The 13,021-nt window shown below is 35.5% G+C and overlaps 1 protein-coding gene across 18 annotated transcripts in view; it reads right to left on the reverse strand.

The window, feature by feature from the left end:
* Window positions 1-13,021, reverse strand: part of SOX5 (SRY-box transcription factor 5) — a 1,011,771-nt gene that overhangs the window by 349,376 nt on the left and 649,374 nt on the right. For 16 of the 18 annotated variants that reach the window (XM_060659511.3, XM_060659513.3, XM_060659529.3 and 13 more), the window contains one exon: window positions 6,214-6,445. In XM_060659511.3, the coding sequence (XP_060515494.1) occupies window positions 6,214-6,445 (232 nt within the window). The remainder of the gene's footprint in view (window positions 1-6,213; window positions 6,446-13,021) is intronic. The other 2 variants (XM_060659538.3, XM_060659539.3) reach the window with 1 other exon arrangement.

The following is a 13,021-nucleotide window of genomic DNA, read 5'->3' on the forward strand; positions in this document are numbered from 1 at the left end:
TAAAAACTGCCATATAGAAATAGGAATCTTTACCACACCATAATTAAAGTCCTATTCTGTGACTTATTTTTAAATAACACATGTATTTTTCTCTTTTCTTTTGTATATTATCTGAACAGTACTTCATACATAACATTATCCTAGTCAAACGTTGAAGATACATTACTAATATAAGCAAAGTCCATATAAAGAGTATTTCAAGACACAGCTATAATATAGCAATGAAAATTATTTGGGGGGGGGCAAATAAGTAATCCCAGGAGTTGACAGTAATCCAGAGGAAGTAAAAACTTTTCTCTGTCACATGTATTAAGTGAATTTCATCATTAAGGTTGGATTTTATACGTTGGAGCCTTGCCATAGTGTTATACTTGGTTCCCAGCTATATGTCCAACTTCTATAGAAGATCCAACTTAAGGGGCGCCTGGGTGGCTCACTGGGTTGAACGTCTGACTTCGGCTCACGACATCATCTCAGGGTTCGTGAGTTTGAGCCCCATGTCAGGCTCTGTGCTGACAGCTCAGAGCCTAGAGCCTGCTTTGGATTCTGTGTCTCCCTATCTCTCTCTGCCCCTCCCCTGCTTGTGATCTCTCTCAAAATAAATAAATAAACATTTTTTGAAAGAGTTAAAAAAATTATCCAACTTAAAACACTTTTGTCTTCTTTTGATGGACTTCAGGAAGAAAACTGACTCACACTGAATGTTGCTTTATGATAACTAGTGTCCCTGCAATGTTTAAACACACTGACATTAAGATAAATCAAATTATTAATCCCAATATAGTATGTCCCAGAATTTTCTTTAAACAATTCCAGGAAAATATTATCAATACAGACATTACATTATATATTAAAATAGATTAAAACATATTTTCAGATCCAATAGATCTTTAAATGTTAAAAAATGTATATACATGCAATATTTATTTCATAGGAAATTGAGCTATCTATAACGTGAGCAACTCAAATTATTTTTTTAATAAAAATTCTGTACTGTTATAATAAATAATTGTATATTTTAAAAGTCACTGTTGGGAAGCAGACACTCTAAAGTTACACAAAAGTAGTCACTCAACTCAACAGGATTTTAAGAAGTCAAAAGAGAGTTTGGCTGAGATAAGAGTATACCTTCTGTGAAAAAAACAAACAACAACAACAAAAAAAAAAACAAAAAGGAGACAATTGACTATTCAGTGACCACAGGTGGTCAAGACTTTCATTTCACATCACATTTGACACTTCAACAACAATCTAAGCAGCAGAAGTAGCAATGCAACCAGACAGAAAATGAGCACCAAAATGGTCCCTTAGCTGCCTCTGATGCTGCTACTTAATTTCTCTTCAGACTCCCTCTCTTCCCTTCTGGTGCTCATCTGTAATCACACTGACTGACATGAGGATATGTTTGTTCTCAACAGTTCTTTGCATCATGAAATAAATTCATCTGTATCAGAACTATTATTAAAAACCACCCGAAATTACAGTGATTGTTGCTTGTCTCTGAAACTCTACAGTGACAGTCTCCAAACCCATGTTTAAAAAGGGGGGAAGGGGACAGGAAGATTTATTTCTCAGTAGAAGTAAAGCCCCATACTGCCCTTCCGCTCATGTCAGACTATGACTCTCCAACCTTGACTTTCACCTTTTTGAAGATTACATGAAAATCAAAATTTGTCATTAATTGCTAATAAGAGCTTCAGAAAAGAAACCCACAAAATCTGTCTTTTACATACCTATGCAATATGTGTCTCAATATTACACTTATTAGAAATATGACAGTTTCTTAAATAAATATATGTACATAATCTGAAGACACTTCATCTACGATGTACTCTGAATAATGAGTAAACCATTCCAAGAATAGATGCACCCATAGTATCCACACCAATATAACTGTCTGTGAGCTGCCCTTATTTAGGCATTTAATCCATTTCTCCAAAACATTAAGGCAATAAACACAACTTCAGAAAGGAAGAATTATATCTTCATTTGACCCAATTCCAAATGCCTGCATACATTGGATATGAACAAACAACCCTAATTTCTCAAAATCTTTATATGGCAACAATTGTGAAGTGTACAGAACTTTTATTCCAGAAAATATTTTCCAACTTAAATGTTATACAGAGAATATCTCTATGTAACTTCAAGCCAGCCTTACAGAGATTACTCATCAGTTTTACTTTGTCTCTAAACTATATTGGCAATATAAAATGTGGACCTCTCATGTTTTTTTTAAATTTAAGAATAGAGTATGAATGTCACACATAAACAGGCAATGAAATCTGGAAACCTGTTTTTTTTTTTTCTCCTTAAATTGAACTCTTTGAAATAGAGACCGTGAAACATTGTCTCTGTTTTCAAAGATATTGAACAGAGAAAAGATAGAAAATGTATTTTCCTGGGGCACCTGGGTGGCTCAGTTGGTTAAGAATCTGACTCTAGATCAGTTCATGATCTTACGGTTCATCACTTCGAGCCTCACATTGGGCTCTGTCCTGACAGCTCAGCACCTGGAGGCTGCTTTGGATTCTGTGTCTCCCTCTTTTTCTGCCCCTTCACCCTCATGCTCTGTCTTTCTCTGTCTCAAAAATAAACACTAATTTTTTTTTAATAAACTGTATTTTCCTACTTAAATAAAAGTTCCTGTTAAGTGAACATGACAATGGCCTACTACCCAGAAAAAGTATAATGCATTTGTGTTGAATAACAATTCTATAAATATATTCAATCATTTTGATAAATGAATAAAATATATAAATCAGCTTAACAGCTGAATACATCATGGCTATTATGACACACTTTCTGAAGCATTCTGAATATATTATGTTAGTATATTCTACTTTAGTTGTTAAATTTCTGGAAAATCAGCATATTCGCCATGAATAGTGCCTTAACAACTCTGCCCAAAACATATTCACTATTAAATCATCCATATGAACTCTGCCAGTAATTAGTAATCACACACTGAGTGTCTATTATGTGGTAAGTATCAGAAATATATTCATATATGTCATATATATGATTTGTATGACTGTGCCTTCAAGGAGAAATACAGTATACAGACAGGCAAACGTACAAACACATAAATTATAATGTAGGCCATGAGAAAAGAATAAACAAATGTCACAGATAAAAGAATAATTCAGCAAGCATTCTACTTGGGAAGTAAGTGGAAGCATCTCAAAAAGAAGCAATTTTTGAACTCAGTCTTGTGGGAGAAACATAGTTCATCAGGAAGGTAAAATCTGAAAAGAGAATGTCTTTCAGGTACAAAGAATAAAGCTGTGTCATTCGAGGTCACCTGGTATGTTTCTGAACCTGTATGAAAAACTTGGCATGACAAGAATACTGGGTCCATGGCCAGATGTGGCAGAAGAGAATACCAAAGCCATAGTTTGGTGCTACTCTATACAGAATTTTATGCTAAGCCAAAGGGTTTTAGACTAAATCCTGTCAGAAACAAGGATGCACATTAGTTTCCAAAGTGGGATAAATAATCCAACTCATTTCTCAGGGAAACAAGTCCAGTGAATATTGAAAGAAAAACCAGAGAGAGAAGCTAAAACTCTGAGATCATATGACAGACTTTTCCACAGATTTGTCTACTCAAGAGATGAAAAGCTGATGGAATCAAGAAACATTTGAGGCAGGAACAAATTTACAAACTAGTTACACGTAAAGTAAAAGCATCAGTGTTCAGGTCACTAAAACTAAGTTAAACCACTTGTATCCTGAGATCAGCTTGTGAATCTGATGAAACCTATGATCTTACTCACATGTATGCATAATACAGAATTGTCCACTCATTTTCAGGAGATCCCATAGGCCCTGGCTAAGAACTGCTACTCTAGATGAAGTTGTTTGGGGAAAAGAGTTGTGTTTTATTCAAATCTATTTCCATAGTGCCCAACAACAACAAACTTGGTACAAAGTAGGCGATTCATAGTTTGTATCCAGTTGAACTGAATTCTCCATTAAAAACTGAATGGTTTCCTTTTCACTAACATCCTGCATCACAGCATCCCCTCAAGCCAACTTCAGAATGTAACTTAATATACTTTTCTTATATCCATCCTTGAATAAACTTAAAATAATCTCCCCTTTATCTTTGTGATGTTCTTCTGGTTATAACTATTTATATCCACTCCTTCAAATTTGTGTTTATGTTTAGAGTAATATCACAAGGCAAAAAACCAAGAAGCACTCCTTGAGAGAACGCAATGGTCAAAATATTGAGAAAGGAAAGCTATTAGCAGAGATGCAATGCCAAATACAGGGTATGATCTCCTTACCCTGTTGAACTGTGTACTACCATTTTCTCCTTTCCTTTTCCTAATTTAACCTTTTTGAGAGGAGACCAAAAAGTTGTATCATTGCGCATAACTAATAAGTAGAGAAAGAAGGTAGGGATATGGATAGTATGATTTAGCTTGCCAAATAAGAGATAATCAGATAACAAAATATGCATGTGCTCTTGTGAGGAGCTTGTAATGTTTATAAGCATGGACTCCAAAGCCAGAATGTCTGGGTAAACAACCCTGGTTCTCCTGCATATCAACTGTGATCTAATCAAGTTATTTAACCCCTATGTGCCTCGGTTTCCTCATTTGTAAAATGAGACCAAAAATAACACCCACTGTATTACTGTGAAGGTCAAATGAGTTAATATGATAATGTGATTAAAATGCCACATCTATATAAGTGTTACACAGTGTTAGCGGAAATACTATCCTTGAGGGGAAAATCTTGGCACATAGTCACATACCCAGTGCAATTCTGACCTGTAAGGCTTAAAATGTTGAAAGAGGTATTTAAATCTGATGTGAGTATCAAAGAACAGCATCCATTTCACAGTTATTAGGAGATATCTGATTCTTCTTGTTGATTTAATTCTATATATGGTAATTTAGTAACATAAATAAGTAGGCGTATTTCAGTTCCAAGCACATTTGTGATATATAATAATTTTCCAGAGAAAGCAAAAAAAAAAAAAACATTTCACAGAATCAACCTTGTCTTTATAAGTATGAGAATGTCTGAGGAAACATAATTTTGTTGGTGTAATCTGGTTCATATTAATGGCCTCACCATCCTTGAAGTAGAAGAGGAGAAGGTCACAAAACCCATCTACCCAAGCAGTCATGTTGAAAAGATGAGGATGGTTTTACTGGCAGCTAAGTGCCCTGCTACCTTACCAATATGCTGATTGTGTATTTAAGTTCCTAAGAAGGACCTAAAAGCCTTACGTGTGTGTGTATATGTGTGTGTGTGTGTGTGTGTGTATGTGTGTGTGTGCACACGCTTATATGTTTCAGCCAAAGATGCTAAGCCACTTTTCTTCCCTCCCGTCCATGAAACCACAGTTTCCTAATCTTCCGCAATGAGCCAGACCCCAGGACAAGGGGCCAGATAAGTTATCCTGAGTTGCAAATTCAGGAATAGGATGCACCAGGGAATTACCGAATTATCAAAACAGCGTGAATGAGACTGAGTTAGAAATTATTGCAGTCGCATTAAAAAACTGTAGTTTCTATAAAATATATTCTTCTATAATATTCCCAGTACCATAAGGAATACTGGAATCCAATCTGGGCAAAGCAAAGAATTGAAAAACATTGATTTATCATGGTGGAGATGTTCAAAATATGTTGTAACTCTATCCAGAAAAACCTTTTTTTATTATTTATTTTTTGAGAGACAGAGAGAGACAGAGGATGAATGGAGGAGGGGCAGAGAGGGAGTCACATAATCCAAAGCAGGTTCCAGGCTCTGAGCTGTCAGCACAGAGCTGGATGCGGGGCTCGAACTCACGAACCGTGAGATCATGACCTGAGCCGAAGTCAGGCGCTTAACTCACTGAGTCACCCAGGCACCCCCAGAAAAACCTTTAATAGAAATACTGTGACATCTCACTTTCATGCTAACTTTAAATGTGCTATTTTAACATTATTCTTATATATATGTTTTTTTCTTCTAATTAACTTGTAAGTGTCTCAACAGCAAAATTCTTGAAAAACAGGGGAAAAAAGCATCTTCTACTTCCTACTGGAATCTATTTACTTATAAAGAATTCTAAGAGGTTAGGAATGAATCTTGTGTATGGCTGTTAAGTAGATGATAATTCTAAAGCAAAAGACTGAAGCCAAACTTATCAGAGGAGAAAACTGGTCAAAAAGTGAGTGTAGGCACAAGAGACCATGAGCAACCTACCATTGTATTGTGCTGAGAGGTGGGGGTCCTATGGCCACAAGTCTCTTGCGTCAGCAGAGAAACTGGCTGAAATTCCTCAGAGTGAGGCTTGTTGGGAAAACTCACATGCAAGGGAAGGTGAAAGGCTGGGAGCCCGTCACTCTCCTCTTCTTCCACTTTCTGTCTGCTTGTCACCATGGCTACCTCTCCATCTGCTTCCCCATACGGAGAGGCTGGTCGCTTGGAAGACATCCTGGAAGGAACAAAAGAGGAGAAAATAATGAAACCTCCACATAAATCCTTAATGCCGTCATTGTGTGGTTAGGGGCCATTGTAACAGAAATGCCTTTTTGTGCTGGCAGAGAGCAGGAAACCATCCAAATACCACTGCAAAGAGCACACAATCAGAAACAATGGCCAAGCAGGTAGCAACAGAACAGTGCTTGTTTGTTGTGAGAATAATACACTAATATAGCACTCTCTTGTATTCTGGCTTCTTAAACAAGAGAATTCACCTAAGAACACTGCATAAGGAAAGACCATTCCATTTTAAAGGAAAAAAAAAAAAAGCAAAACATACCCATCTAGTTTTACACTTTGATAGACCTCATTGAAGACAGAACATCTATGAATAACAAATACTGTCGGCAGCTAAAAGAGGGAAAAGAACTAAAATTTCTTTCATCAAAAAATAAACAAAATAAATGAATGGTGGCCATTATAACAAATTTGCATTTTATTAAAAGTAAGATTATTATGACATGTAGAAATAAATATTAGTTATAAGCAAACCTCAGACTTCATGACAAAAAGTTTGATATTTGCTTAAAGCTTATTAAGAATTGAATAAATTTTACAATTGCCGTTAATCTTGAAACATTTGAGGATTTTTCTTCCCTCGCCTCCCCATTTATTTCTAATATCACATACGCAAAGTGGTAAAAAAAGTGAAAATATAAAAATATTTCAATTTTCATTTCCACAATGCTATCAAAGATTTAGAGGTGGATTCTAGACTTATTTGCTCTTTAGAATACCTAAGTAAGAGAGGGAAATCAAATAAAGATGTTTGGTTTTGATGAGCTAATGCCTATAAGAAAATTCACTTAGACAATTAAAAATTAAACACTTTTTTTTGTATTTGAGTCTGACTAAGAACACTATTAGAGCTTAAAATATGTGGCAATTATTCTTAAGCAGATAGTTCCCTTTCTTTTCACTACAAGGGTTATATAGAAGTAGTAGAGAGTTAAAATTTCTAATTAAAGAAAAGAACTCTTGTATTTACAACTTGATCTGACCTTGAGAAAGTTGTTATTTTGCTTAACAAAGAGTGTTACCTAATCATCCATTCTTATTCTAGACCAGGCAGGAAAGTCTTAACTGCCACACTGCTTCTTTCATATATAACCCTGATTTTTAAATTTAAAATTTACTATAAAAAAGATGCTCCTAATCATTGCTGAATAATACTATTCTTAGTGTTAAAAGTTTCAAAGGAATAGAGTATTCGAGTACTGCAGATACTCTACTAAGAATAATAGCCCAGTTTAAAAAAAAAAGTCCCTGGAATCAGACAAACATGAATTAAAATAATGATTCTACTACTTGCTAGCTGTGAGACTTACCTTGAATCTATATCAATTTACTCATCTTTAGCCCTTGAATCTATCTCATTTTACTCATCTTTAAAATGAGATGTAAATATTTTCTGGTAATGCTTTTTGAGACTAAACTGTGTAGTGTATGCAAAATGACTTGTAGAGCATTCAGCACTAAGTAGACACTCAATAAACCATGGATACTATTTACTTTAAAACTTTAGGGGCGCCTGGGTGGCTCAGTAAGTGAATCATCTGACTTCGGCTCAGGTCATGATCTCATAGTTCGTGGGTTCAAGTCCTGTATTGGGCTCTGTACTGACAGCTCAGAGCCTGAAGCTTGCTTCGGATTCTGTCTGTTCCTCCCCTGCTCACACTCAGTCTTTCCCTACCTCTCAAAAAGAAATAAACGTTAAAAAACTTAAAAAAAATTATAGCTACTGTGTAACCTATACCTCCTCTCCTCAAAAAACCAAAAACCCAACACCAAAACTCTCCAAGATGAAGCAAGCACATTGCTTTCCAGGAGGTAAAGCAGGAAATCAATAAGAAATATGAAATCTCCTCATAGAGAAATGCTCCCTGGCCAATCATACGTAGCAACAAACTGATCAAACGTATTTGCAATTGTAAAGAAGAAATACTAATAGCAGAAGTCTTGATCAGCTGAATAACAGAGAGAAAGGAAGAAATGGCGGCTACCAAGTAAGCACTATCTAGAGGAGAAGTAGACTGGGCCATCACATTACAGGTGTCTTTAGCTATTTCTAATCTCATTACTATACTTTACTCCACATATACTCTAAGTGTGGAGGGAGGAAGCAATGGTCTAGAGGTGGAATGGTCCTAGGCTCATTGGCAACACCACATCTATCACCAACTTGAAATATTAAAGTATATGTAATAACTCTAAACACTAGAGATACTAACTTCCACTGTTCTGCTTCTATGCTCTCCAAGCAAACTTCCAATTGCCGTGTAGAGAATGAGCTGACAAGAAGAGATTTAAAATACTTAAGGTCTTTGTGAACCGATTTATCAGAGTAAATCAATAAAAGGACTTTTAATTATTTCTTGTTTTACACATAGTTTGACTCTAAGGGGACCCTGCATTTATTATACAAGCCATAGTATTTATGGTCTGTGTAGCCATTATCACTGTTGGTGAAATTAATGAATTGGTATTCTGGTGTCTACCTCAGTCATGTGTACAATAAGTCTCTTCACTGTCCAAAAACTCCAGGCTGTTGGCAAAAGCTAGTCTCTGGGTTATTAAAGTAGAAAGCTAGATCAGCTGGTCTTTCCTAAGTTAATACAATTCTATGACCTTCAGAAGGCATGACTTTTTTGCTGATCTCTACTTTATGTATAGCATTATTAATGATTATGAAAATTGAAAGTCCAAAAGTAGACATAAGGTAAATATGGTAAATAGTTAAGACACTGCTACTCTTCTCAAAACATCTTGTCATTTCAGTATCTAAATTATCTTTATATACCACTGGATAAACAGTGTCTCTTTCTATATATATCATTCTACGGAGCAAAAACGTAAGGTCTCAAACACTAAACATGAAGGAGTCGTGATGCCAGAAGGCAAATGATTCTAAACAATTATATATTTTATGCTTATTTCAATTCCATTTTCAGACACTTACAGAATGTTCTTAATGTGCTCAAGATGAGAATCTTTTCATACAGTTCAGGTAAAAGATTTCTTAAAGATTAAAAAAAATATGGTGACAAAAATGCCATAGTTCAAAAATAGGCTATTAAGTCAGAAAAAAAACAAATACTTAAATTATAGAGAGAGCTATCGATCTGCCTACATTCATGTTTTGTCTGACTCATAGTACTTCTAAAATATTGATCACAAATCACCAATAGTGTTAGATTCTTAAATTTTTGTTCATCTACCAAACAGTTTCATTCTGGAGAGAAGAAAGTCTCGTTAATTTAAAAAAAAAAAGTACTTTCAATGTTATGTTATTGTTTATTCTGGTCTCCACTTTATTTCTGATTTTCTTTGTTAGGGATTTCCTTCCTCCACTAAAGTTCATCTAAGTTTCTTCTTTTTCTAGTTCCTTGTGGTGTAATTTTGTTTATTGGAAATGTTTTCTTAACACAAGCATTTATGGCATAAATTTCACTCTAACATCTGCTTTTGCTGCATCTATAGGTTTTTGAATATTGCATTTTCCTTTTCTTTGGTTGTGAGACATAGTCTGATTAGCTGTTAAAAAAATGTCTTACTTATTGTAAAATTATCTACCGTTGGAATTGTTAAGCTTTCTGTCAATGTTTACTTCATGTATGTTGAACTTGTGTTTTACCCATGCATATTAACAATGATTATATCTTCTTGATAAAAAGCAAATAATAAAGGAAGATACATAATAAGAAAAGAAGTCATGTCACTTTCCACGCATTGGTTATCTGGGATACATAGGGCTCCAATTCGTGTGATTGCTTATGTGGCATGACTGTGTTACACATAAGTGTTGCAGCGCATGGACATTTTGGAACCATCTGAAGAGCTAGGCTGAAGCATGTTCTTATGTATTGATCCTGAGATGACTTCTGTCATTCCTGTGGTAGGTGCTAGACTTGCCAATGAATAAAACGCAGACTTCAAAGAAAATGACATGAGACAGACAAATATAATCCAGTGTGAAACTAACCCATGGAGGTAATAATGATATAACAGAATCTTTAACTTGGTTTTCTGTACAGACAAGAAAATCTTTTTTAAAAGAACTGGTGTCTAATTCTAGGGCAAAAGGGGATCCTCAAATCAACACCATTTACTGATTGCTTATTATGTGCAAGACACTTATCTAACAGGAATAAAATGTGTAATTTAAGGTCTCTGCTTTAAAAGGTTTATGCATTGGTTGAGAAGATTTGGAGAAATAATAATGAAAGACAGTTCAGGCTAAGGGCCAAATGATACTACATCTAAATACCTGAGGGCTTCACGAGGCCCAGAGGATCCTGGAATACTTAGAGGAATGGTTGACCAACCGAGTTTTGGGGGGAAAAGAAGGTCAAATGGGAAGTCTGGGATAAACAGTGTGGGAATTTCATGTAGGAAGTAATGATACAAGCAAAGATGCAGAGATACTTTCAGAAAGTACAGTGTAAATTTAAGTCTCAAGATTACTGGAGAAAAAAGGACATTGAGGAATATGGACTGAATCCTGTCTTTAGACTATAACATTCCTGGAGTTGCTGAGTTACATGCATGGAATAGATAGAAAACAGCTTCCCTTCTAAAGGGCAACTTGCTTTCACATGAAGTCACTTTTCCTTTATTTGTCTTTGTAACACAATCTGCACAATCAGGCCACTCTAGTCCATATGTGAAAGTGATTTTAAAACTACTGGAGTCCTTTACTATTGGCTAAAGGCTCTCTGGGTGCACTGTAATCACTCTGTAAGTAGGATGTCCCCAACAGTACTCAAACATGCACAGCAAACTTAAGGATAGGGAACAGGGTACGAGATTGCAACATAAACTAAACCATTGGTTCTCAACGTTGGCTGCAAACTAGTATTAAATACTGCTGCCTGAGTCCCACCGCCAGGCATTCTAATGTTATTGGTTCTGGTGTGGAGGTGGAGTATCCAAATTTTTTAAATGTGGTGATTCTAATACACAGTCAAGGTTGTAAGCCATTTGCACTAGTCAGATTAAAGCTCCTCACTCAAGATTTCCAAACTGTAATTCCTGAAGCCTGTGAATATGTTACCTTACAATACAAAATATACTTTGCATATGTGATTAAGTTAAGGTGATTGACATGAGATTATTTTGGCTATTCTGGGTGGGCCCAAAGTAATCATAAAAGTCCCTACAAAGAGGAGAGGGAGGAGAATCAAAGTCAGAGAGAGTGACTGGAAGACACTATCTAGCCGGCTTTGAAAATGGATGAATTGGGGCTGTGAGCCAAGGAATAAAAGTGGCCTCTAGAGGCTAGAAAAAGTGATAAAAGATTCTCTCCTAAAACCTCTAGAAGGAATGAGCCCTGTGACTGGAAGACTTGTGGCCTCCAAAACTGTAAGTGTATAGATTTGTATTGTTTAAACTACGAACCTTGTGCTAACTTGTTACAACAGCAATGGGAAACTAATACACAATGTACACATTATTTCTTTCCCAGCTGGTATTTCCTCAATCTGAAATCTTCTTAACCCAGACAGATATACACTTGCCTGTTCTCTGACTCCATTTAGAGCCAACATCATTTCCCAGCCACGCCTTCCCTGGTTGCTCCTCCTGAACCAGCACCTCCTCATTCTATTTAGCACCTTGCCCCTCATATATGTTTATTTATTATCTGTCCCGCCATAAGTCCCAAGAGGGAAGACTTTCTTTTTGTTCAGAGGTTCATACCCAGGACTTAAAATCCTTTCTGAAGATAGCAGTTTTTCAAGAAATATCTGTTACCTGAAAGCTACCATCTAAAACCGACAACTCTCTTACTATTCTCTAACTATGAATAATTGTAAGATCTAGTACTACAAGACAAGCATGCTTAGAAAATATCTTCATATTGTCATAGAAAAGGAAATCCAGTTAAGGGATAACAGTATCCTTTTAAATAATGTCTGTGGAAAGGAATTGGCAAACTTAGTTGAATTAGGTTATTAAAATACTTGTGAAAAAAATCTTAGTCATTTTTTAAATGTTTATGTAAACTATAAACATGAAGTAATTTTATGAAAGAATGCTACATGGTTAATTATCACCAGACCTATTACTGAGGGATCACCTATTTACTGCTTTAGAATATATTCCTTAATTCAACTCTAAAAAATGACAGCACAAACCAAGTGAAAGGAATTCGTATATGGAACAAACATAAGATGGAAGGCTTAGAATAGGAAATGCTTTCCTTCCATAACAGTTTTCCTTTAAAGTTTTTCTTTCTCTAAATATTTTAACCTTTGATTAAGTCAGAGATAAAATCCTAAGAAGCAGTGCCTTCTACTGGTTATTCTTTAGGAATGATGATAGTATTTACTGTAAGGTTTGTAGTTAGGTATAAAAACTTGCTAAATAAATAAATAAATAATATCTATAAAGAACAAACTCAAATTCCTGCTCTTCTACAAAGCCTTCCCTTCCACCACGGTTAAAGTGACTTCACCCCACCTCAAACATCATTAATTCTCATTATTAGTCTACATGAAAAACTGAACATCAGTATAACCTATGACATTCA

The sequence above is a fragment of the Panthera onca genome, chromosome B4 (genome assembly GCF_046562875.1).
Source record: "Panthera onca isolate mPanOnc1 chromosome B4, mPanOnc1 haplotype 2, whole genome shotgun sequence".
In the NCBI taxonomy this organism is placed as follows: Eukaryota; Metazoa; Chordata; class Mammalia; order Carnivora; family Felidae; genus Panthera; species Panthera onca.